Source organism: Epinephelus fuscoguttatus, linkage group LG6 (genome assembly GCF_011397635.1).
Source record: "Epinephelus fuscoguttatus linkage group LG6, E.fuscoguttatus.final_Chr_v1".
Taxonomy (NCBI): Eukaryota; Metazoa; Chordata; class Actinopteri; order Perciformes; family Serranidae; genus Epinephelus; species Epinephelus fuscoguttatus.
Window position 1 is genome coordinate 30,272,246 of NC_064757.1, and position 26,660 is coordinate 30,298,905.

Sequence of the window (26,660 nt, forward strand, 5' to 3'; positions counted from 1 at the left end):
TTAAGACATTCAGTTTACTATCACATAAGAGAAAGAGATGCAGCAAATTCTCGCATTTGAGAAGCAGGAATCTGAAAATATTTGCTTTAAAAATTACTTCAAACGTTTATCCTGCTATCAAAATACTTCTCAAATTGTTTCAGCCCTTAACTTTATTGCCGAGATTGTTCGTGCAAAATTTAAACCAAAGTTTCTACACAAGTAACTCACATTTATGTCCTTTAATTTATTCACGTGGTGCATGTTTTATTAGTGTTCAGCTGATAGAGGCCCCTGGGTTGCCATAAAAATAAAAATATAGCAAAATCACCCATGACTAGTCTGGAACGATAATTTTTCAGGGAAACAGTCCAAATTAAATCTCTGCAGTGACGTTTGCAAATTATCCAGACGTTCTGGAATTTTAAAATGTCTTTTTTTTCAGTGCTTTAAGCAGCACAGATGAAATTTAATACACCACAATGATGCTGGCTTCGCAGCAGAAACCACAGAGGCAACACGTTTCAAAATCCACGGTTTGATGTGAGCAAATGTGTATTTTGATTGAATTAATTCAGGTTAGCGGAGCCTAAAATAACAACCTGAAGAGCTAAAGCAGTAGAGTATCTTTGATGAGAAACAGCTATAGTGTAGAGCTTTATCTCGGGCAGAATTTAGCCAGTTACATTCAGGTTCATTAGCTTTAGCTGTAGAAAGTTTCCTGGTCTTCTGAAAGGCTTTGCTTGTTAAGTGAGTCAGATGAGCATAAAGACAATGTTAATTCCATGTTTTATTGCTCATTATATGATGATTTAGGGGCTATTCTTTAAGTCAGATGTCCTTCATTTCTGACAAGTGACAAGAGAAGCTTTTGGGTGATGGATTGTCAGCATTTAATTGGTGTCCATGTGGACTCGGGACACAATAAATAAATCCACTGTATCTGCAAACAGGGAGTCTTCTCACAAGGAAAATGTGTGTTTGAATGTACCTCTCGCTTGTTTTGGAAGAATTCTGCACATCTCAAGTTAAAAAACGAACATCAAAAACTTGCCACAGACCTACAGTCACCTTGATCTCACTCTGTCTGTCCTCCTTGTTGCTGGCTTGTCTACCTTACTTTCAGTCTGTCTTTGTCATGTCTCTTTCTGCTGCGTTTCCTGTGTCTCTCTTGGTTGATTTCATTCTGTTTCTGCTTCAGCTGACTGGGGCCCATATGCTCAGAGCTTTAGTTGTGGTATGCAACGAGAGCCAAATTAACGCTGCATGTTGCCATATGAGAGACTGAAGTACAACAAGTAACACAGAACAGATGGACACCAGAGTCTGGTTGTTGGAAAAGTATTTTCCACTGATGTTGCAAACTCCTCTCTTACTGTCAGTGAGAGAAAAAAAGAAAAACACAGCAGGGAGAGGAACGTGCAGAAATAAATGCAAATATCAGAATGCATAGGAACATGTATTTAAACGTATTTTGACTTCAGCTAACTCCAATTCTGTTTAATGACGCACAGTGTTGAAATTGACTTCATCAGAAGGCCTATTACTGGAAATTATTCTACTTTCTTTTCACTGAAGGCTTGAGATAAAGTGCCACGTGACCCTGATGGGCAGGAAAGGCGAAGACAAAGCTTTTACGATATATGTCAACATACATACAGATATGTGTGAGCGAGCACAAACTCATACAGACGGAGAAGGACAAACTCCAAGAGCAACATGATACATAGTTGTAGGCACATTTACGCACAAGCATGAAATGAAACCATGTGGGAAAGATTAAGGCTCGAGGAGCTGGAACAAACACATGCAAAGGCACAAACACACACATGCACACACACAGCTGAGATGAGATGAGAGGGGTGTGATTAAGATGAAGTCTACAGGAGGTCTGAGGAAACTTATCCACCATCAGAGTGCAGCAGTCTGTGGGAACTGACTCTGGGAGACAGAATACCACGATTTTCCTGGCAAGACGCTAACCTTGTCTGTAACCTTGACTACCGTACGTCAGATGAAAGGAAAAGAAGGGCTCGGTGTTGTAGAAATGACTACCTCAGTTAAGAGAAAGTCAAAGCTGAGGGAGGTCACAAGATAACTTCAAAACTGCACATTAAGATAACTGAAAAGTATACCAAAACCAATGTCGCTTTCTTCTCAGCTTCTTGGGATGTGGGCTATATAATCTAAAACAACATAACACTTATGGGTCATGGTGCCACTTTGTCCTCATTGAGATTCTTGAGGCCAAACTTTAAAGCAAAGACTTTAAAGTTAAAGCCTCAGACGGCACTGAGGACATTATAGAGACATCTGCTTCTTTCAGCTGACATGACAAGATTCACTTCTGCAATACAGCAAGTGTTACATCGGTTTGGCTTAGCTATCTTGTTATTCCATCTGCAAAACAAAAAATCACAAAACACAGTCCTAAAACCTGCTGATATAAGTTCCAGTTTAAGAAGCATGTACAATAAGTTGTCATTAATAAGCAGAGTGGTGCAGCAGAAGCATGCTGGGCCTACAACCCAGATGATGATAGATTGAAACCACCTTCTACTAGTGGAAAGGTTTAAGGGCCCTATTTAAATGATCTATAGTGAATGGTTTAAAGTGCGCTGCATGAGTGCATTTGGGTCATGTCCATCTCCACGTTTTGCCAGTCTGATCTGTGGGCAAAGTAAGGCACAAGGGGCAAAGAGGTTGTATTTAGTGCCTCAATTAATCAAAGAAGTCTTCTGGGCATAAAATGAATCCAAACAATAAGAGTGTCATCTGTTCCCTTTAAAAGTCAGGTACACCTGTTCCTGGTGTACTGCATAGTGGATTTGGCAAATTGGAGGAGTAAAGGTTTTTCTGCAGAAACAGGGGGAATGTCACTGCAGTAAATATCATGGGACATTTAAGCAGCAAAACTAAAAACTGGGGTTATAAAAAAAGACAGAAGGAACAGGACAAACATTTAGCTTCTGAAATAATTAATGAAGTTACACTGCTCCTTGTTTGTGAATGTGCTTAGCGTCTCTCTTAGTGGGTAGTCTGCATTTTAGAGATTGTAATTAATGTTTTCCACATTAATAATGTATTATTTTACCCAACTGCAGCCCATCTGTGCATCTCTGTGTGTGTAACAAACAGAATGTATGCGTGTTGTGAACCGCCTACGTAGCCGGATCTTACTATCTGAATAATGCGCCCTTCAAATAGAAGGAAAATACTGTACAACTGACTTAGGAACAGGACTTTGTTGGTCAATGGCACAGTCGCTTTCTGGCAATGCACCAACAATGTGTCTGACCGCACCTCATTTTGAGACCTACGCACCCATGGGCACAGATAGGTGCAAGCACTTTTGCATCTTACACAGCATGGGTGCTGGCCATGAAAATGACAACTGTGTCACTCTGAATCGAGCAATGACAGTTGCGTAGCTTTGCGCTGCGTGTAAGGTAGGGCCCTAAATCTCTCATTTCTACTCTGGGGATCAATAAAGGCTTTCAATTTTATCATATCAATTTTTCCAACAAAACAAATGCATCATATGCACAAATGCAACAAGAACGCTTAGATGGTGAGGAAGTGAAGCGGAATATATCAATCAATTAGGAAAAAATACAATTTAACATATTCATTAACTTTTTTGGTGCAAAACACTTGAATATTGGAATTAGTCAATCTTACTATGACATCACTGAGTTCACCATGTCAAAACTTAAAGCTTGGATGTGATAGTTTAACACTATAAAGTGTGTCTGCATAGTAATAATATTTTCACCACTGATACAGAAGCATGAAAGACATAGTGTCCTTATAGAGGCAATCTTTAGCCTTTTTACAGTTTGATTTCATATTTCTATCCATTCAAATCAGTTCAGACCATGACATCTTTACAGTCGTTTGTCAGAAGGGTTCATTTGCAAAAGCAGATCTTTCCATTTTCATTTATTTTACTAAACCATGATTTTTCTGTGTGTGCCTGCAAGCCAGGATGATATCAGTCAAACTGGTGTGGGTTGTTTTGATAAAGTATCTCAAAGTTTTTATTTTTCATTTTTGTACACTCTTGTGAATTTCAAGAACGTCTTTTATCTGTTTTTCAAAAAAAAAAAACTTATCCTCTCTACTCTTTTACAGTGAGCAAACTGACTACACTACACAGGTATGATCATTTTAGTGGTTCGTTGACAGAATAAGATCTTGGACAAGACAAACACAGTCCTTCACACCTAGACTAGAAAGATTTAAAAAAAATAAATTACTACATGTGAGCAGTTTGACAGTCATCACTGGTCATTTTCCACATTTTTCCCTGAATGTGTTTTCTCCTCTGTCCTCGGGAGTAGAGAGTTGTTGTTTGGTGCATTCCTAAAGTAACTGGCAAGCTTTCACCTGCCCAGGTTATCAGAATGAAGCAGGTTAAACCTGTGTTTAGACTGACATTAGTACTGCATCAAAAACCTGGCTCAACTTTAGTCCTGACAGGGCACTTCGCCTTAACTGGAGCTTTCTCACGCAAATACATTATCAGTTTCCATGCAGCTTCCTCTTTTGTGCGAAGTGAGCTCACTGATATTACTGATGTTTCTTACACAGAAAGACACAGACACAGAGATGTGAATAAAAATACATATATGAGCACTGCCCTGGGATGATTATCTTCTGTGTAGCGAGATATGTGTGCAGCGTGCAGGCATGCATGCTCACACACCTACCCGCAGAGTCACAGAAAGAGCCCACAGAAGTGTGAAATCTCAATTTACATCCACAAAAAAGAAACTGTACCGACAGAGCATAGAGCTGAGCAACCCCAAGCATGTGTGTTTAAATGACTTCTTTTAGGATGTGAACCCATGTGCTTCTTGTGTATGTTAAAAAATGTGTGCATGCAAGTCCACAGCTCTCCTTCCTTTTAAGGCCATTCTCAGGGCCTTAACTCTCTGCCCTGCCAAGATTACACACACACACACACACACACACACACACACACACACACAAGTGAGAGGGGGAGCACTCAGAGCAGTGCTGCAGTTGGTTAACTAAAGCAGCATTGCAATCAGCCAGGAAAATCCTGCCAATGCCTTCCCATTCTGATCAAATATGCATGCACGTACACACACACACGCACGCAGGCACGCACGCACGCAGGCACGCACGCACATGCGCACACACACACACACACACACACACACACACACACACACACACACAGAGCTCTGGCTCTATCATCAACTGAATTACCTCACGCACATGGTTAGGGCTGCAGCTGGCTGAAGAGTCGAGGGCTGCTAAATATAAAACGCTACGAGCACACATACACACTGAGACACACGCACAGGCATGCAATGTCTATCTCATTGACCCCTGTTTGTGCCAGAATACACACTTGCACACACCCTGAAGAGACTTGAACTCTGCTGCCTTATACTGTAGATGGCGGCGGCTGGGACGGCAGTCAACTTGGCTGCTGTGATTACTGGTTTGGGGATCTTGGAGGACTGGGTGTGCAAGCACATGCAGCCTTGCAGCTGGCCCCATCTGGAAATATTGCAGGGTTTTATGCCATGAGGTCTCATGTGGGGAGCCAAGCATGCATATTAGAAAAAAAGAAAGACATCCTGCTGTGCTGTGAGGAACTGTCAAGCAGGGGCAAGGGGAGGGCATGCTGATAGTTCTTGCTCCTAACTTAAAAATGCAAGATGCTCAAACAAATATATGATAAAGAGGGAAAATTAATAAATTCTGATCGTTCAGTTGAGGCATTAATCCTAAAGTAATAAGCAGAAAAATTGTGACTGGCTGAACCAAACCCCAAACAAACAGGAAATAGTGTAGGAGGCATATTGACTCACCAAAGAGTAAAAGAAGACATGAATGTTGCAGATTCTTTGAGGTAACTGAGGACAAAAATGCCACACTGGGCAAATGCTGAGCTGCATGAATGCATGAAAATTACTATATTATAAAGAAATGTGTGACAGTAATCAGCGAGGAACAGGCAGATTAAAGGCGCTGTATGTAAGAATGTGGCCAAAACGGTTACTGCACACAAATTCAAAATACTGCCGCGAGTCGTGTCCGCCCCCCTCCCCTACAGATTTGAGGTTGCTGGACAGCGGCACGCTGGAGACTGATTTGTTTGCCCACGGACAGCTGAGAGTCGGTGAGATCAGTATGTTATATGAACATTATTCCTTAGTCTCTGTGACATATTAGGATGATTTTACGCCTATTTGCTTTAGATTTCTTACATATAGCTCCTTTAAATCTAAACGAACAGTAACTCCTTTTCCTCAAGCTTCTTTAACTTGGTTAAAGGCCAAACTATCTCTTATCCTATCTTTAAAGGTTATCAGAGTTTTAACAGCAACAGTGCCACTCTGCACACAAGGCAAGAACAGGCGTGATGCTCTGATTAGTTTTCATTAATCTACGCTGTGACCAGACATGTAATACCACTCTTCGGCTTTTTCAGCTAGTTTAATGCAGATGCCCGCTAACCATCACAGCACACTCTGTAGCTGCAGTTAAAAAACAAACCGGAGGCAAATATGTGATGAAAACAACCAATAAAACACATCGTTTTATGAGACAAAGCTAAATGTCATCACAGCCTTGGTCTTGTTTTGTCATATGGCAAACTGTGCAGCAAAAGGAGCTTCTCAGATGCGGCAAAATATCATTTATGAAAACAAAACAAACACAAGAAGATCTGAAAAAGGAGGGGGGAAACCCCTCAGACTAAAACAGCTGGAAACAGGAAATGACTTTGTGCTTGTGTGTGTGTTAATTCAGAGTATGTGCATGCATTTGTGAAACAGCCTGGCAAACTGACATTAACCATCGCTTAAAAAGGCCTCTGTGGCTTTCTATCTTATTGATGAACACAAACAGATCTAGAGAAATTATCCGTCTTGCACAGATATGAAACACGAACTGAGAAACCTGCCAGCTGTTGAGTGTTTCAGTGGTGTGCAGATTTCTGAGAAGACGCTCAACAAACATTTGCAAGAACTGCAGACACACAAACACAGTCCTTTGAAAGCAGGCATCTGCTGTACCAAGAACAGTAACCGAGGAATTTTCAGCCATCAATGACATGCTTTATACCTGTAGCTGAATACATCTGCTTGTTACAGATGTCGTAAATATGGCATATTAGGGATGTTAATAATTAATTGTTTAACTGTTAACTGACACTAAGAATTTTGATCAAGTTAAAAATATATATTAAATATAATATACAGGGACTACAGAGAAAGATGATGAGACAGCGGAGTCTGCTGCTGCCCAGACTGGAGTTGCATTGTTGTGTGTATTTTAGAGTGTTGTGAATCATTAATATACTGCATGGCCATGATTACACCCATGATGTGTACACATATGCAATAATTGCTTGTTTTATGTAAATATGTGCGTATGAATGTAAGCATGAGCAACTGTTTCTACCTTTGGAGGATCATAGAGCTCCAACTGGTACCTCTCCCCTCCTCCTCTTCCTCTGCCTCCTCCTCCAACTTGAGCGTCCCTGATCCTCCTGACCAGCAGGCGGCAGCGTTGCCAGCGGGGCTGAGAGTCTGAGATAGTGTCATCCACCAGCAAGTACCTCAGTTGGCCCTCTTTACAGCAACCGCTCGCCTCTGACCTCCTCTGCCTCATGCTTCCGCTGCGTAACCGACGGAAGCGATCCAGGAAGTGAGAGGCTACTCCAGCCATGGACATGTGTGAGGATGCTGGGGGTGTGGCTTCCGAGTTCAGACAAGAGGAAGAGTGGGAGGAAGAGGAGGAGGATGACACTTCCTCATTTGTGGAAGAAATCCCGCCCACTCTGTCACCATTATTTGGGGGACTGCTGTTGTTGCTGGTGGGGTTGGGGTTGCTAGGAGACAGGTCCTGGGATGAGGAGGGGCTGGGCCGTTTCTTGAGAAGCCGCCTTACGGTGTGCCGGATTTGGCTGACAGAGAAATGTGTGACGTCAGCGCGTGCAGGGTTGGAAGTTGAGGAGTCAGAGGAGTACCGTTCAGATACCTGACGACGATCAGTGCCAGAGATCTCCTCATTGCTACGGCTACGAATCAGCAGCGACCCGCTGCCAATGCTACGAGTCGACCCCCTGAGCACTACGGGGTTTCCTGATAAGGAGTTCCCCGCAGCACATCGCAGCGGCTGCTCCTGCTCCCGACTCACCACCACTGGCTCCACTTTTGGTGACACCACAGTAAACAGAGCAGCCCCTCCACTTGGCCGGCCCGCCTCCCGATAGTCCTGCACCCCAGACAAAGACGTAATTCGCAACCTCCCAATCACAGCCTGTGATGGGAGGGGAGGAGCCGCTGGGGTGGTGGAGGAAGCACTACCGCTAGCGATGGAGCATGTGTTCTGGCTGAGCGGGGTGCCGTCTTTGTCGACCTCGCAGCAGAAGTGCTGCTGAAAGAGGTCTGTGAACTGCTTGGAGAAGGTCTCTGGAGGGAGCACGTCATGTTGTGGCCGCTCTCTGGCGAAGCTCCGGTAGTGTCCGGCCAGCTGCCGGGCTGTGGCGATGGCATGCAGCTCGCAGAATTCCCTCCAGCCTCTCGGGGGCGCTGTCACACCTGGGCCTCCTCCTGCTGTTGTGGTGGTGTTGGCTGGATGGATAGTGTTACCATTCATTGCAGTAACCAGACCGGCTGAGAATCACTGCTGCGAGACAAAGAAGGTTGAAAAGGGAAAGAAAAGGAAAAGAGAAATGGACAGATGGTTGGAGAGGGCCGGGGTCAAGGGGTTGATTTGGAGACAAGAGTGGAGGGATGGATGGTATGGAAAAGAAGTAGAGAAAAAAGATGATTGAGGGACAAACAAAGGAGAGATATGGAAATGTAATTAGAGGCAAATCAAGATAATGCGGAGTGTTGTGCAAGAACTGGAGAACTACAGACGGAACTGGCAGAACAGTCGGAGCATTTCTTTGAACTACTTGAAAGTTCGAAACCGTTCAAACATTGAGAAAGGACGGCCAAAAGTCTGATTTTATCTGCGCTCAATCTTAAACAGTCCAAATTGGATTACATGGGCCTGCAAAGAATCTCTGGCAATCAACCAGTCATAGCGTATCTTAATAGATAAGGACGGCCGCAGTTCACTCAAAGGACAATTGGTAACCATTCAATTTGTAGAAAAACAGTCAATTGAATCAGGGGCAAAAACACTGTAAGTGCATATACTTTAAGAAAAATTTCTGGTCAGAGTCTGGACGTGAAGAGAAAAAAATGACAAGAGTGAAATGGAGTCCATAAAAATGACTAAATCGCTTCCAAATTATGCTGATATGGATGACAGAGACTGGAGTGTTTGAAATGAATGAAAACAGCAATAAGTCATTCGGACAGATGCTGAATGAGGCCCTGACTTGAGGAAGTATGGTTAGAAAATTTCTCAATCAACCACACTGCCTGCTCAGCCTTCTGTGTGTTTGTGTGTTTACATGTGACCTGTTTCAATGTTCCTTCTGCTTTTTTTTTCTGCTTTTTTTTTTTTATGTCTAATGTCAGGGCCATTACACAGACCGTGGTCACTTGACTCTACACCCCATTTTCTCAATCAATTTGGCTTTTTCTCTGCACCCAAGAACAACAACTTCGACAATACAGCTTATGAAATGGTTTCCGAACTCAACTTAAGACTGTTTTCACACCTACCCTGATTTGAACCAGTATTTTTTTTACAAATTAACTCTCCAAATTCTGTTTGCTTAGGGTGTATAAAAATAAACCTACGCCACAGTGAGTTCTGTGCATGAGATGTCATTATGGTCGGCTCATGTTCTCGCTCCATATGCAACAGATGATGACCCAACATGTTTGTTTATCCCTATAAAATAAAATCTGCTGCTCCTTACATAGCTGACTTGTGATGGGTACAACTGCTTACAAATGGTTCTGATGATAATTTAGAATGGGTCACTGTCCAATAAGCAGTTTGGTCTTACTGCGTGCGGTTAGGCCGCCAAAATGTCTTCATTTTTACTGGCTGCTAGTTTTTTTGGCCACTTTTGCCACTTCTTTGAGAGCAGACTGTTAAGATGTGACAGGAAATGAAGGGAGACAAAAGTTCCTGGCCTCCAGGACTACAGGAGCATCTATTTTTCTGGTGATTCTTGAAGAGATTCTTCCTGCATATATTCAGGTGGCGGTGCTTGGCTGACCTCGGACAGTTTGTCTCTGCTACTTGTTATTCTCTTTTCTTTGCTTTGTTTCACGTCTCTGCTTCTGTTCCTGCTTGAGTTACATTGAGCCAATACTGGTTCTGGTGCCCAACTGTACCTTTTTTTTGGTACTTTCCTTTCTCTGCGATAACAACAATTAAATGTTTTAAAGCTGCGGGGGAGACGTAGTAGACTGAAAAGCAGTTCTTCTCCTCTGCTCTTTTCTAATCACACATAAAGCTAATCTTCTGTCTCTGTCTGGTTGTACGTGTGTGCGTGTGTCTGCTCGTCTAGCAGTGACACTAGGCTTTTAGTAAAATAATATAGAAAAGAAAACAGACCAGACGCTGAAACTATCGCAGCAGATCAGTACTGCAGCATTAGCTCTGGCCAACAGAGAGGCCGCCGGAGAGGCTAAACCCAGTTATCTCATCCAGATGTGCTCTCAGGTACATTTGGCACCAATGGATTTAATGTGAATCTACACTTGATAGTGCTGATGTAATTCAGTCAGTAATCTTAAAAGTACCCAACCATAGTTGCTGCATACTGATACACTATCTGCTGATTAGTTTCATGTCAACAAGCTTGTCTTTCTTTGTAAATAACCTGTAGATGTTGCTTATTATTATATGGACATACTTCCTCATTGGCTGCAAAAACACATCATCATCAAGTGTCAAAGCATAACTTCTCTGTCACCATTCTGTGCAGAAAGATGACAACAACATTCAACACTGCAGGCGCTCTTACCTATTCACCATAGTGAACTCTGCTACTTTTGTAATTAGAAAGAAATGAGGCAGTGGTTTAGGAGGTGACCACAAAGTCCCACAGAAAAGAGGAAACAGGATGCATTCCTAGGGATTCAATGAGAGCCCTACCCCGTCCTTAATCGGGTGTGTACATGATGACCCTGAGTGTGCTCAACTTATCGTTATCGACAATTAGAAGGAGGGGGACGTAGTACCAAAAAACCACAAGAGGTCTTAGCTGATGCAACAGCGGAGCTTCTTGGTTTGCGCAGACAGCCCATGGATGATACAATGTTGTATAATCAACCGCAGAGTTGCTTGATGTTCACACGGCATGTAGCACAACAATGACCTTCATACATACTTTTTTATTAACTAAAGCAGTGTTGGAAATTTACTTTTCTGCCCCAAATCTACCACTCACTCAGCAGAATTATTTTTTGGCCGGTGAGTGAAACAAATCTAGCAGCCATTTGCATATTTTACCCGTATCTGTCTGCTGCTAATTTCCAACCATGACTAAAGCATGAAAGGATTTTGCAGTTATATTTGTTGCACAGGGTGGTAAAAGCTGATGGGAGAAAATGTAACTGTGAAACACTTACAGGCAGGAAAACATTGATCTTTAAAGCAGCTGAAGATGTTTTTAAAAGATCCCAACATGCATTACATAACAACTGCAGCTAATTTCTGCATGGCTGATTTTACTGATGCTTCCCATAAATGAGCAACAGTTGAGTAAACTCACAGCAAGACATCAGCTACAGTCGCACTTACAAGGGCTTATCATTCTCAAACTACAACAGGTGGCATATGTACATTTACATACCATCTTCCTCCAGTGCAGCGCAGAAGGGTGTATTCTAAATACAGGAAGTATGAGTTCGTGTGTGCATATGGGTGTATGTCTGTGTGTGTCTGGTGTGTGTGTGGGGGGGGGGTCATAGGCTGTGGTCCAACAGATCACAGAAAACCACAAGAAATTAAAAAGGGGGGGGGGGGGGTCACTGTGGTCAGGCCAAACATGGAGCAACATGTGTCGTTATCTCTCGGCTAACATCTCTCTCCCTCTCCGTGTCCTACACGGCTACACTCATAGACAAAGAGACATGAATTCTTGAGATGGTGTCATGATGCAAAAAACCCGCAAATATGTTCATTAGTATCATCAAACATACCGGGGGACACGTGCGTCAGTGAGGGACTGAAAATTTGGCACCATGAAATATTGCGTCACTAAAGTTCCTGGATACGTCCTGTCACAACAACTAATTCCCTTCCTGTAGTTTTCAGAGCATGCTCAGTGCGTGTCCCCTTGTGCCCCTCCAGCTGGCCCCCCCAGAAGCTTGTTTCTATCTGCATGGCCAGCCCAGCGATGACTCAGCACTGACTGGCTGCCTACAGAACACACACACACACACACACACACACACACACGCAGACGCACACTTCCTCTCGCCGTATCCCTCTGGGGGCTTGGTCGTCTCTGTTCCCATGGTTTTCCCTTTCTTTTCATCCTCTCTGTCCTCTGCTATGAGGATCTCCAGATGTGTTTGGATTCATGCTTCCTTTACTGTTACCTTGACTGAGGGCCTGACAGGGTTGCGTACAAGTTGCGAGGGAAAACAAAAAGACTAATACACATGTGTGTCCTCTTTCTCTGTTCTTATCCAGGACCTCTAACCTCAACTTGGCGCTTTGTTATCGTATTATTGTTTTGCTAGACAACATTCAGCGGGGGACGACAGAAGAAAATAGGCCAATTCAAACACACCAAATTTCACTGGAAAACATTTCTGCACAATAGAGTCCAAGTTCTTTTTTTTTCTTTCTCCCTCACCTTACTCATCACTCCCTCCTCCTCTTCCTCAATGCCTACATTCTCCACTGTGACACAAACACCAGCACACTGATCGCTTTCTTCGTCTCCCTCATGTGCTTTACAGGAATCTGGCACAGCTCATCCCGCAGCGTCGAGCAGCCTGAGAAACTTCTGTCCTGAGCAGCTAAGTGGCTAATGTCAACATCAGTAACAGGTTTGTTGGCAAGAAAAAATATAATCAAATAAATGCTACTGTTCATATGTCCAACTATGACTGTGAAAGTACAGAGGCTGCAGCTCGACCGCCGTTGTTTAAAATAGCAAACAGAGACAGTGACATCTACAACACTTCAAAGTCATTTGCCATTATTGGACAGACACACGCGTCAAACAGGTGCTAGAAAAAAATAGTCTTCCAGGAAAGCAGCTTGTGCGTGACTGACATTTACAGAGATATAATATAATCCATTTATCTGAACCTCTGACATGAGGGCTACCAAATAAGAATAATTAGTCGATTAATTAAGTGGTCAACAGATAATTCATCAGCAACTAGTTTTTCAAGCAGAAAAACAAAACATTCTCTGCTTCCAGCTTTTAAATGTGAGGATTTGAAGCGTGTCTATTTTTACTCTCATTTAATTTAATTAAAAAGTTGCCACTTTGGGCTCCAGGAGTCCATGATGTACATTTTTCAGTTTCCTAACACTTAATCAGAAACTAATTAGCAGATGAATCTGTATCTATGATCTATAACAATGATGCACTGTGATGTTAGGGAGGTTGTCTTCTCTGCAGCTTCAAAATGTGAGACTTTGATGTGAGCTGTTTAAAGAGTCAGTTTTAAGACATTATACAGCTCAGCGCTTATCTCCCCTCATAACTTAAGGGACAGCCTAAAGCTGATTTTAATCAAGCAGGAAGGAAACAGGATGTGTGAAAGTCACACGTGAATTGATCTTGTCAGCATGAGTAACCTCATGACTCGTGTCAGCTCTCCGAGTTGATCCTTAACACAACCTTGGATCAACGACAGGACACACTGGAGGATGAACGTGTGATGCAGTGGTATGTCCCACTGAATGCCAAAAATGGAAGAATTAGCAACATGCCTGTGGCGGCCGGTAAACAATATCCTGGTTATGGCCGACTGGGAGCAGAGCCAAGATGCAATTTCCTTGAAACCAGCTTTGTCTCTGATATAGACATACTGCCAAGCTCCAAGGGTAACTTCTGCATTTTTTCAACCTGGACTCCATGTTTTTGTGTCTGAGTGACTAATAGGAACAACAAGTTTTTAACAGCTGTGAGACGATGCATGGTAACCACTGGGGGCGTGTACACCCTTAATTTGCCTCCACTTAAAGTGCTTGTTTTTGCCACTGATAGGCTCCAATTGTTATTAGTGTCTGACAACATTATGGAAAAGATCCCTACAGAAACAGTCCTTTTCATTAAAGAGTAAGATCCTTTTCATCGAAACAGAAACAGCCCCAAAATCACCATCAAACCCACCAGGCTGCATGTAAATAAACTGTAATCTAAGTGTATATAGAGCCAGCATAACTTACACCTAACTGGGTGAATTAAAGGTTTATTTCAACCAAACCAAAGTTGGTAACTAAAACGGTGAGGTTTAATATGCTTCTATTCACTTTATTTCAATGGAGTCCTGTTGGTTTGGCGATAGTGATTTCCAGGCTATTTTCGGTGGAACAGAAAGGATCTTACTCTTTAACAAAAAGGCCTCTCTCTGTTGGGACGCTTCACATAACGCTATCAGACACTTATACTAACAATCTGAGCCTGGCAGTGGCAAAAACAAGCAAATCTAGAGGAAGTCAATTGAAGGTGTGAGAGTGGTTATACTGCAGCCCAATATGCGGCTGCTGACTGCAGCAGCCTCGACAATACTGGACCAATTTAAACAATTACACAAACACTACCACTACACCATTAAGATTCCTAAAAACAGAAGAGATGGTGTTAATTTCTGTGCAAAGACAAAAAAAAATCTACAAAAAACGTCAACGACTAAAGCCAACAAAACGCGTAGAGAATTATCAGTGCTGTTGGTGGAAGCCTTGTTGCAGGGGAGGTCCTATTTATATCTCAAGAGCTTGGTATCAGCTCTCACACACCACTGTGTGCTCCCTGTTGTCCCCAGTTGGGAGCAGCTCTTGTTTGATGCAATGGACTCATACACACACAAAAGAGGTCTCCGAGCTTCAGGTCATGTATTCATAGCAGGCAGCCACTGCCATAGCTACATGTTGAAGCCTGTGCAAAAGTGGCTTCAGATGCAGTACTGGTCGTAAAGAAAGACTAAGACAGGGTGGGAATCAATGAAGAGAACCCCCAATTATCAAGTGATATATACGTGAATTCGTTTCACCGCATAACAAGGTTCTAAGTTGCCGTTGAGGCTTCAGGAGGATATGCGAGTGTGTGCACAGCCATCTAGAGCTGAAATGATTAGTCAACTGATAAAAGGCTTATCAGCAACTACTTTAATTATCAATCATTTAAGTTGTATTTTTTTCTTTGAATGAAATGCGAAACTTCATGGTGATAGCTTCTCAAATGTGGGATTTTACTCCTTTTCCTTGTGTTAAAGTAAATCATCACTAGTCAGGGGGAAAAAAAGCAGCTTGAAGACGGGCTCTGGGAATCTGTGACGGACATTAATCACAGTTGTAAGACAGTTACAAGAAGTAATCAGCAGATTAATTGATAATGAAAATTTTAAAAATATTAGTTATAACCCTAATGCACTCTCACTTTAGATGTTAAGGCCCAGACACACCAAACCAATTTCAAAGAACTTGTGGTGACAAAGGCCTACTGTTGCGTTTTCTCACTTTGTACATGCCTCGGCCAAAAAGTTGCAATTGAACACACCACAAAGACAACAGCCAACGGCCAACTCAACGTTCTGCACCTATGTGAGAGGAAATAACACCTCATAGCAGCAGGCAGTGGTAGCCTGTAATCATCATTAAAAAAGGGAAACTGGGAGAGCGACAAGACATATTCAAGATGCTAGTTCATCAGTTAGCACATTACCAACACGAACTGTTTCTGATAAAGAGCTCAGAGGCTACAAAAACAATCCTAACTAATTTATCAAGTTTGTGTCAAACTCACGCCCTCTTCACTTCAATCATTTGTTTGCTTTCTCTTCTTATGCACTGAGTTGAACCGCCAATCAGAGTAATTTCACTCACCAGTGGGCTCCATTGCGGATTCAACATGGTGAATCAGCCAAAAAGCTATCGACAAGGGCCAACTAGTGCCGACAGCATGGGGCACAATGCAAAAGCTAGGGCCACAGATGGTCACCAATGGCCAGCCATTATCCTGGTGTGTCAGGGCCCTCAGGGAGGATGTGTCTTCTCTAATTTAATAGTTCACACTGTAATCCTATTCAGTAAAAGAAAAAAAAAATCTATTTTATGATGTGGGAATGTGTCGCTCCTAAAGCGGGATTGAAATCCTTTTTAAAAGCACATGAAGACGCTACATTATATTTCCCTGTTATGTGGTGTTTTATAGACCAAAACATAAATTAATAAACTTGTAATAAAATAATCATTGTTGTCCTGCTCCTATCGTGAGATGCACTCCTGCACTGTGCTCAAATGTGGATTTCCTGGATACAGAAACGAACATGAAGCCAGCAAGCAGTAAACCCGACATCAAGTCTAAAAGTGTTCTAACACACACACACACAGACACACACACACACAGACATGTAGGTGTGAGCATATTGTCTAAGAATGTGCGCACATGTGCACCTCCACATGGCGTTTGATTGTTCATTGCTGCAAAAATAGGATGTCCTCCTAATTGTCATAGTCATTATATAAAATGCAATTTACAGCAAGCCACATCCTTCTGACCTTTATATAGCCCTGGCCTTATTACCAAGATCAGCCGGATCCAATCTATTGCTTACAACTCAATTAGTCTGCATGGCATCAAGGCTCTCCGAGACATCAAACACTCCAGTTTTTACGGGAAAAAACTGGAGTGGAAAATATAAATAAATTGAAAAAAGAAATGTGGCAACATGTGCATCACAAGGTCTGGAATGAAAAACAGATTTTGTTACCACCTTTGAATTTTCATTCTCTGAATCACTGAATGAATCACAGAGCTGGGGATAAATTTACAAAGCAGCGAGAGTGAGTGTGTGAGAGCGAGAGTTAGGGGGCTTACTAAAAAGGCAGAGAGGAGGGAGGAGGCTGTAAGGAGAGAGGGAGCCAAACATGAAAAGGAAGAGGAGGAGACAGAAAAAACAAGGGTCACAGGGAACAGACAGAGAGGGAGAGATGAGGGGATAATGAGAAGGCAGGCAGGAAGTGAGGAAAACGGAGCAGGAGAAAGGCGAGAGGAGAGGAGGCGGTGCCAGGTTTGTGGGTGAAGGTCCAGGTGGCAAAGCCAACGAAGAACAGAGACCAAAGGATCTGTGCTCCGCTCTGCCTGGGCAGCAATCACAGCAACAGGAAGCCCTGCCCTGCCCTGGCAAGCAGCGACCACTGCACACATGCAAAGACACTGTATACACACACACACACACACACACACACAGACACACACAGACACACAGAGCACACCAAAATACACTCCTACATCAGGGGTGGGACAAGTATACTGCAGTACAAGAGCTGTTACCTAAAATACAATGTGATTACAGCTCATTTGTGTTGAAAGCTACAAGTCTAGCAAACAAAAATACTCCTCTGACAATGTGGAGAATACACACATGAAGGAGACAGGTGGTGCTGAAGGATGATAATTATGGGTGCTATTCAGGGATATTCACAGAAGTAATTTATTAGTAGACTAATTAAAGACAACGGCATTTCTGCAGATAGCAGCGATATCTACTGAAGTCCCAACAAGAAGGGATTTAAAGGATTAGTTTGACATGTTGGGAAATACACCTATTCGCTTTGTTATGGAGAGTTAAATGACAACTGCCTGACATCACATGCGTGCCTTTAAAGTAAGTATGTAGCTGGAGCAAGCAGCGGGTTAGCTTAGCTTAGCATAAAGACTGAGAACAGGGGGGAAAGCTAACCTGACTCTATCCAAAGTAGGGCTGCAACTAGAACTGGGCGATTAAATCGGTTTTATCAGTTAATTAGAATTTATGGTTTAGGACGATGTTTAAAAATCAAAATTGATTTTCAGTTTAACTTCACAATTTTTCACTAATAACCTTATGGATTCGCTACCACGCTACCAAAAGTGAGGAATTTGTTCCCCAGAAAGGCACTGTCTCCTCACTCGTTTGAAAGTAGCTTGGTCTCACACTGTCCGACCTCGAGCAAACCACTGTCAGCTATTAAGTTTGTCTAAAGTCTGCAGCAACTGAAAACCGCAGCACAACTTATTCATTCCAGCATTTCAAACAGCAGCACGCAGCCGAGTGGGTGAAGTGTGTGGCACTGCAAGCTGTACCAGACGGCCACAGCCCTAAAACACCTGCAAAAAAACAGGTATCACTGACAGAGTAATTTTCCTGTAGTACCCATATGGGAGGAAGGGGGCCCGATGGAGAGACATTACAGATGTGTGTGTAGCGTGAAAAAAAATCTTATTTTTGGGTCATATCGCCCAGCCTTGCTGCAACTAATCTTCGCTATCAAGTTACATCCTGTTTTAAAGATGAATTATTTAGTTAAAAAAGTATCAGAAAATATTGAAAAAAACAATTTCTAACAACCACGATTACTAAGACTTAACATGATGTCTAAGAAAAGTTTTGTTTTGCTTGACCACCAGTCTAATACCCCAAAGGTATTCAGTTTACGATTACATAAGATCACAAAAAGTGGCAAACTCTCACATTTATGAAGCTTGAGTAGTGTTTCCAAATGGTATTATTGTTGGTGCTGCTCTTGCAAAGACAATCATATCGCACATTGATACGCTTTTCTATCTGGGGAAAGCTACCAGGATTTGTGCAGTGGTTGACACACATCATTTGCACATTAACACCAGCTATCATTTTGACCCCCCAAAGGCACAGAATTGCGTAGTAAGAGTGAGGTTTATGGAATGCTGTAGGGATGCTTTTTTGTAGGCTAACCTGGGCGTTAATATCACCCTGGTTCCCTCAACAAAAAGCCTATGGGATTTTTCCACTGGATTTTGGATTATTGCATTAAACAAAAGTTTCTGATACTTAAAAGGTTTGTTCAGGAAGATAATCTTCACCAATGAACACCACGTTTGGAATTTTTGAAGCGTAAAAGCATTCACCAGAAGTAAAAAGCCAACATTAGGCTATAAACAAACTACACCACTGTCGCAGGACTTCAACACCATGACAAAGCTGGAAAGCCGTGTTGGGCGTGATGACCTTATATAGTCTCATTGAGCCACTTGTTCGTGACTGCCTATTGTACGACTCAGGAGTGGGGTATTTATTGATGTATTTTATGTTGAGAACAAAACATGAAAGTCTCTTAAGCTTGTGTTAACCGCAGACCTTATTTCAGACATCTGACCAAAAACTCATTCAAAACCCCAGTGACTCTGAGATGAGGGAACTGGAAGTGCAAAAATGCAAACTCATTTCCGGATTTTAGGACTCATTCCTGCACCAATCTTTAGGGAACTAATCTAAACGCAGATGGTGTCATTATTCTAAAGCCATGACGTTGTGCAATCAGCACTTACTTCCTAATGATAAGTTAAAGCGACAAACTTGTCTATTTCCACAAGGAACGATTAATAATTGGCTATAAAAATAATTGCCAGGTAACTTTCTGTTGATTTACTAATCGATTAATTGACAAACTGTTACAGCTCTAGTCCAAAGGCAATGCAATCTGCAAAACCAGCAGCTCTAAGGCTCACTAACGAACACATTATGTTTTGTGTGTTTAATACATACAAGGTAGGGCACTAAAAACCTGCTTAAGTGACTGTGTTGACTAGAGATATATCCATCTATATTCTATCCATCTTTAACCAAACACAGGAAGGGACATCCATGAGTACAAGCAACTACTGTGCAAGTCTGTTGTTAACTGAAGAAAAAGGTCAGGGATTCCCACCAAAAACAGCCACCACTCAATATTGTTATGACAGGCAAAAACAGCTTGTTCCACTGTTAGCCAACACACCAGTTAATGTGAACTGACACCGAGTGACCTTTTCTCATCCCTTTCACTTCATGTTTTACACTTGGGTGCAACAAGCTGCTGCGGATCAACCTGACTGCGGCTACATGCAGCTAAAAATGCTTTTAAAAAATGTATTGCTTGATTGATCACCTAAGGAAAAGAAGAAGCATGCACGAGGAAGATGTTCCGTTGCAGGGATGGGATCGGCTGAGCCTCAGTGTTCCTGTTTGTGTGAAGCGAGATGTGAAAGGGCTTTGATAATGAACAGAGCAGAAAGCGAGACGCACACAGCTTACATAATTGAAGAACATATTGTAAAGGAGGAAGTAGCGCTGAAACATGAGATAACCCTCAGCCTTAACTTCCCATAGCCTGAGGAGAGCATCAGCTGATTCACGGGCAGCCTGCAGCTACATTGCAACTAGAGGATGAAATGTTTGTTTTACAAGCATACAGCAAATATCACACAGACATGGACATGTTTACTTGTCTACAGCCTCGTCTAAAAGCTTAAGTACTTTGTATTCTTGCATTAAACCAGCAAGAAATATTTTGTCTTACATCTTATGTAAAAAGAAAAGACACTGACACATCTACACAAAGCTACAGGGCGAGAACAACCATTAATCGTCAATGTTTGGCATTTACTTCAGCTAATGCTTTTACCCAGAGTGACTTTGGAAAACATGTTTTTCTATGTAACTATCACATCAAAATATGTATCTTTTATACCAACTAAATAAAAGAAAACAAGACGCAGTAACAGCTGTGACCCAGAGAAGACTTATCTTTTGTGTTGCATATGTGTAGGCTAAATACTACTGGGCACATAGGCTTTTTGTTTTGGTTAGAGTATTCTCTAGCCCTACTTTCCCACAACAATGCAGGCTCCAACGCAACACAATGCTGCTATTCTTGAGACACACAGAAATAAAGCCCGGCCGCTTTCTGGTCATTTCCTGTGGTCTGGGAATGGAGAGAGAGGGAGGCAGGCTGGAAAAGGAACAAAACTAAAAGCCTGGATCTGTGATAAGAAAAGAAATCGCACAGTTGTCGCGAGGATCAAAAGTAGGAAATTAACTGTGTGCTCGAGTATCAAGAGCACTTTCCCATCAATGCCACAATGGAAAACAAATCTACCTTAAATGAAAACAGTATATGCGGTGATTATGTGTCCGGTAGTACAATTTTCACTAACAAGCATCCTTCCAGCTGTCCGGCATCCCACCGATGACTAATACAAAACGTCTCTGCGCAGTCTGCAGTCTATCATTATGCTGCAGAGACAGACCCTGGCATGTCAAGGAAATACTAAAATACAGGGCTCCCAGAGACATAATGACAGGCAAAAAAATAAAAAGAGAAGTGAAGTTTTGGCTTTGGCTGCGTGGAGAGATGGGATCTGTGAGGAGGGGAGACTAAAGGAATGAGGTCAGTAGTAGGGTCAGGCGTCACAAACAACCTGTCAGTTAATGCCTGTCTTCTTCCTGCGTTTTTGTTCATTCATTACGCCCTGCTGCCATCTGTGAAGACTGATGTTTAGGGCTGATAATGGACGATAAGCACAATATTTATATTGCGAAAACTGCGATAACGCTCAATAATGATATAGCATTAAAGCTCCTGCATTGATAGAGCAGCAAACCAGTTTGCTTTGTAAAGATATGCTGGAGTGATGGCGTCCTGGGCAGAGAATGAAGTTGTGCTACCTCCGTGTGTTGTAATCTGAACCCCTCTGTGGTTTGTTGTGTTAAAGTGGTCCAGCTGCACGTGCATGTTAGTGCATGTGTGTATCCCACTAGCTAGCTCATCACTGCCACTTTGCACTGCAGCAGATATCGGGACGTCTTTGTTGCAGAAGCGCAGCGCCCACCCTCCACTTCCCCCCTTGTTAGTGCCGTTAGCTCTGTCAGTACTGTTGCCATTGTTAAATGCTGTTTCTGGAGTGCTAGCTGCCAGCTAAGCCGCCCCCATGATAAGAGCCATGTCCAAGACAACTCATGCGCTTTGAATTTTGCAGTGTGCCCCTTTATCAATTTATGACTATTTCATATGGTGGAACTGTTTATCAGTGTTTTACTGGAACAAAATCCTAAAATATTCAAAAAGTGTTACGTTTAAAGACGATTTCAAGATCTAAAACTTGTCATTAATTCAGATGTAAGAATGTGAACCACGATATCAATACACACAATATAATGAAATGTAATCACAACACAATTACATAAAAGGTATGACTAATGATGATACAGAATTGCTTACTGACCGCAGCAAATATTAAGTCTGAGTCATAGTTTATGGACAGCCCTACGACAATTAGCGCTGCAATTAAAGATTATTTTTATTATTACTGATTAGTCCGTGCACTACTCTCTGGATTCATCGATTAATTATTTGGTCTGTCAAAAAAATACTGAAAATTATCCATCACAATTTTCCAGAGAACAAGGTGACATCTTTAGATGTTTGACCAATAGTCCAAAAACCATGGACATTACATTTACAATAATATAAAAGAGAAAAGAGCAGCAAATACGAACACTGGGGGAGCTCCAACCAGAAGATTAATTTTCTGCTGACAGGCAAATTGACACACTAATTCATAATTTTTGTTTTTTGCCTTTCAGTACAATCATTACAGTGTAAAAAAGAAGAAACAAAGTCATATTATATTATTTTCCCCTAAACTTCCCTAAACCCTAAAAAAAGGCATGAATTGATTCCTAAAATCTATCTGTGAGTCTGTTAGTATTTCTGCTATGCAATTACATAAACCTGAATCCAAATATTGACTGAAATATGCATGCACATACACATGATCCTGCAGGGGAGTCCACTGCACAGCTCTTATTATTCAATGTACTGTGTGTACTGTTAAGATGGGGAAAAACTGGATACATGCACAGAAACTTTTCCCCGCACACACTCTGAGCCCTGGCAAAATAAACACCGACTGCCTGCGCATATTACAGAACATTAAATAGGCATACACTGAATAACTAAACAGTTTAAGTGAGTTTCTCGGCTACAAAGCCACCAAACGCTGACCTCAACTTCTTACTGGAACCCTTAAACACAGGCTTAGTCTCCGAAAAGCTGAAAACAACAATCCATCATTTACAACTCGGCCGAGGCAAATCAATACAATTCAGCCAATTCAAGCATTCAAGACTCAAATGTTCCAGCCGGGGAGAGTACGACAGAAATCTCTGGCTGAGATCCACAAGCACTTTATGAATGAGTCATCCCTCCTCGAGATGTGTTTCTGATTCATTGTGAATTATGAAGACACATGATAGTATTTAAGACGTGAGATGCTATTTATTATGTATGTGTGTGTGACTATGTGTGGGGTTGTTCACGGGGGGGAGGTGGGTGTGAAGCAACTCACGCCTTCAGTCACTGTGATCGGCTGTGAATCATCCGCAGGCATCTGACTTCCTGGAAGGCTAATTCAGGAGTTATAAACTTTTCCACATTGGGACTCATGAACAACCCAACTGAGTTTTAATGTTTGTTCCCACTTTTCCTGACACGCAGAAACATCACCCAGGAATCCTGTTGTGGGATTTATCTCTGCGGTGACTGCAGACTCCGGGCTCGTGTTGGGAATTAAGCTATGTGACATGATGCAAATTGTGTATTTTGCGTGAGAATGTGTTCCTACTTTCACTTCAGCTTGGACGTGACTCCTATTTCTGCTAAACACAGAGGAACTAAACATTTGATTTGTATCTGTATATAGTGCAGAGATGTTAGAATATCACTTTTTACTTCCTGATACCAATTCCTGTACCTGAATTTGCGCCTCCACCAACACCAAATACCGATAAATACCACTGCATTTAAAGAAATATATATATTTAATGGCTGTACAGTAGGGGTGGGGGAAAATCGATACAGCATAGTATGGAGATATTTTTGTGTGGCAATATGGTATCGATTTTTAATTATATAAACTGTTAATATGACAAATACAAATTAAACTTTTGGGACCCTACTAGATTTATATAACCCAATGCTTTTTCAGTCCGCTAGATACATTTTGCTGCTACAAAAAATGTCTGAATTGAGATTAACAGACTGAAAACTTTATTTTATAAGATAAAACAGACAGGACAAAGTTTTCCTTTGGGGACATAATTTACTGTTGAAAAAAGGTAATACTCAGCATACCGCAACATATGTAAAATTGCAATAATATGGTATCGTGATGATATCGTATCATGGATCCTCTGAGGATTCCCCACCCCTACTACTGTACAGTCTGCTGCTAACCTTTTATGGATGTGGATAACTCAGTGTAACCTTGGTAATACATTAACAAACAAATACAGAGAATGAATTCCAGAGAACTTTGTTTTATCCAGGGTAAAATATTACCAAATTGCGGACACTTTGCTGACGGCAAATGTTCTGCTATTTACCGTAAATCAATTCTTCTTCACTGCTCTAAAACAGAAGTTGTCATTGGTTTCACAGCAAAACTTGCCGTGTCGGCTGCTGTTTTAGAGCGGCAAAGAAGAATTGATCTCTGGAAAAAGTGCCGTTTTATCCGTGTGTGAAACTACTTTAAAGTTTTTAATAAATGATGTGGTGTCAGATCGGTGCACAGACTACACAATCCAGCATTTTAGACAGTATTAGAGGTGTTTCAGGTACAGGTATTACTATCAGAACAGCTCTGATGTAGGGCTGCACTATTATCAATCAATCCCATTATGTTTCTTCTCGATTAACTGATTGTTTGCTCTATGAAATATCACAAAACTTTAAATAAAATAGCATTCACAATGGCCCACAGTGCTGTTTTCAGTTAGCTTATGTTCAAGAGCAAAATATTTTTGATTTACTGCAACGTTTAACAAAGAAAAGCAACAAATCCTCACATTCGAGAAGCTGAGACCAAAGAATATTTGGCATTTTTGTATGAAATATGGCTGAAATCAATTGTTTCTATCTTTTTCTTTTTAACATATTATCATTGTTTTTTAATAAGGGACTTATCTTCATAACCTCTCCTGCACGATGATTGTACTTCTCGAATTCTTACTGTCTTTTCTACAAATGTATGTGCAAATAAATTAACTAAACTTAACTAAATAATGAATCTATTATCAATATAGTTGCCGATCAGTGAATCCATGACATTGACTGATTGTTTGCAGCTCTACGTGTATGCACTTGCAAACCCTGGAAAAACTGGTCTTGACTAGAAAGCAAACATTCAGGGTGTGCTTCTTTCTAAAGTTTGACAAAAGCAAAACCCTTGACCCAATCCTACGTCCTTACTGTGTACACACAAACACACGTGCACACCCACACACAAACACGCGTGCACACACACTACTCATTCCATTAATATACTGCAACTTCAGAGCCTAAAAGCTCACACGTTTAAAGCGGCATCCTCACTCTGCTGCAGCTAAATCGGGCCTATAATCAACATTCTTCCAGCAACAAGAAGTGGGGCGCATTGGGGTAAACACACGCAAAAACACACACAGTCTCTAATTAATGCTGCTTTGGAAAAAACACATAGGCACGCATGTGTGTGTGTGTTTCCCCCCAAGCGCTTGCACAAACGTGTTCCCACACACATGCAAGAACTTAACCCTACTGTATGCCTTGTGTTTGTGTGTGTTTGTGGTCCACACAGTTAAGTTGGAGATTCTTAAGCTTGGCTGTTTGGGTGGCCAAGTGGTGCGCGGGTCAAATCACACATACACACAAACTGTGAGAAAACGTGTGTGTGTTGCACTGTACGAGGCCTCTACTAGCACCAGAAAAGTGTTTTCTTTTTCTTCTGTTTTATGCACTAATTTGTCTTCTGTCTTTTTTCTTTTGCGGATTCCTTCTCCTGTCTGTCAGCCAATGTATCTCCCACGGCTCCCTTCTTTCTCCTTCTTGTTTCCTCTCTTTCTCCTTTCCCTCCCTCTCCCTCTCCCTCCCCTCTCCTCCTCTCCCCACAGGGCCGCTGTGGGTCAGACCTCTCTCGTGGTCTCATCAGTGGATTTCTTAGAACCCCTGAGGGGAGCAGCAGAGCTGGCTTCCATTATCATCTCAGTTGAATACATTGAACCGTGACATTGTCTGGTCCACGGCCGATAGCCAACTGCAGAGTCCACCACTTTTCTACACTTCTTCTGCGTCTGCACTAACACATGCACGCATAACATGTACATCAAATGTGCACGCTGCTATGCAATCAGATTTCTGAGAAACGATGGCCTTTTCTTTCAAGGAAAGATGTCTCAGACAGCAACCAAGACAATATTGTGTTGTGGTGCATAAAATCCCCAACCAAGTAATCATGTCATGTTGCAGAAAATCTCATTATAATCATGCTGAACAAGCGTCATCCCCCTGTCCGGGGAGGGGCCAAGACTTTTCAGTGCTGAGTTACTAAACTACTTTATATCATTACCATCATAACTCATGATATTCACATGGTCGTCAGATCTGAAGAAATTCTCATTATTGCGTGGTTGGAGTTACCACATTTTTAGGTTTTACTGCAGTCATGTAAAGCTGCGCATGGGCCCAGAACAGAACCTCTCTTGTCCATACCACCTTGAACAAAAGAGAAGTGAAGACGGCACCAAAATATCCAACTGTCAGAAACCGAGGAAGTCTGTAGGGAAGTAAACACTTTTCTGAAATTCATCAGAAACATTTGCGACTATACATGCTAATTTAGAGAGCTGGAGCTGCGCTGAACCCTTAAATTACAGCCAACCTCGTGTCTGGGGTCGACAGAGTTAAACTGTCTGCCGTGGAAGATG

General features: G+C 42.0%; 1 protein-coding gene across 3 annotated transcripts in view; it reads right to left on the bottom strand.

The window, feature by feature from the left end:
* The window catches only part of sh2b3 (SH2B adaptor protein 3), a 72,158-nt gene that overhangs the window by 41,605 nt on the left and 3,893 nt on the right, over positions 1-26,660 (bottom strand). The window contains exons 1-2 of one of the 3 annotated variants that reach the window (XM_049578730.1): positions 11,741-11,761; positions 7,426-8,655 (exon numbers count right to left, since the gene is read on the bottom strand). In XM_049578730.1, the coding sequence (XP_049434687.1) occupies positions 7,426-8,625 (1,200 nt within the window). In that variant the 5' untranslated portion in view covers positions 8,626-8,655; positions 11,741-11,761. Of the gene's footprint in view, positions 1-7,425; positions 8,656-11,740; positions 11,762-26,660 lie in introns of those variants that run through there. The other 2 variants (XM_049578728.1, XM_049578729.1) reach the window with 2 other exon arrangements.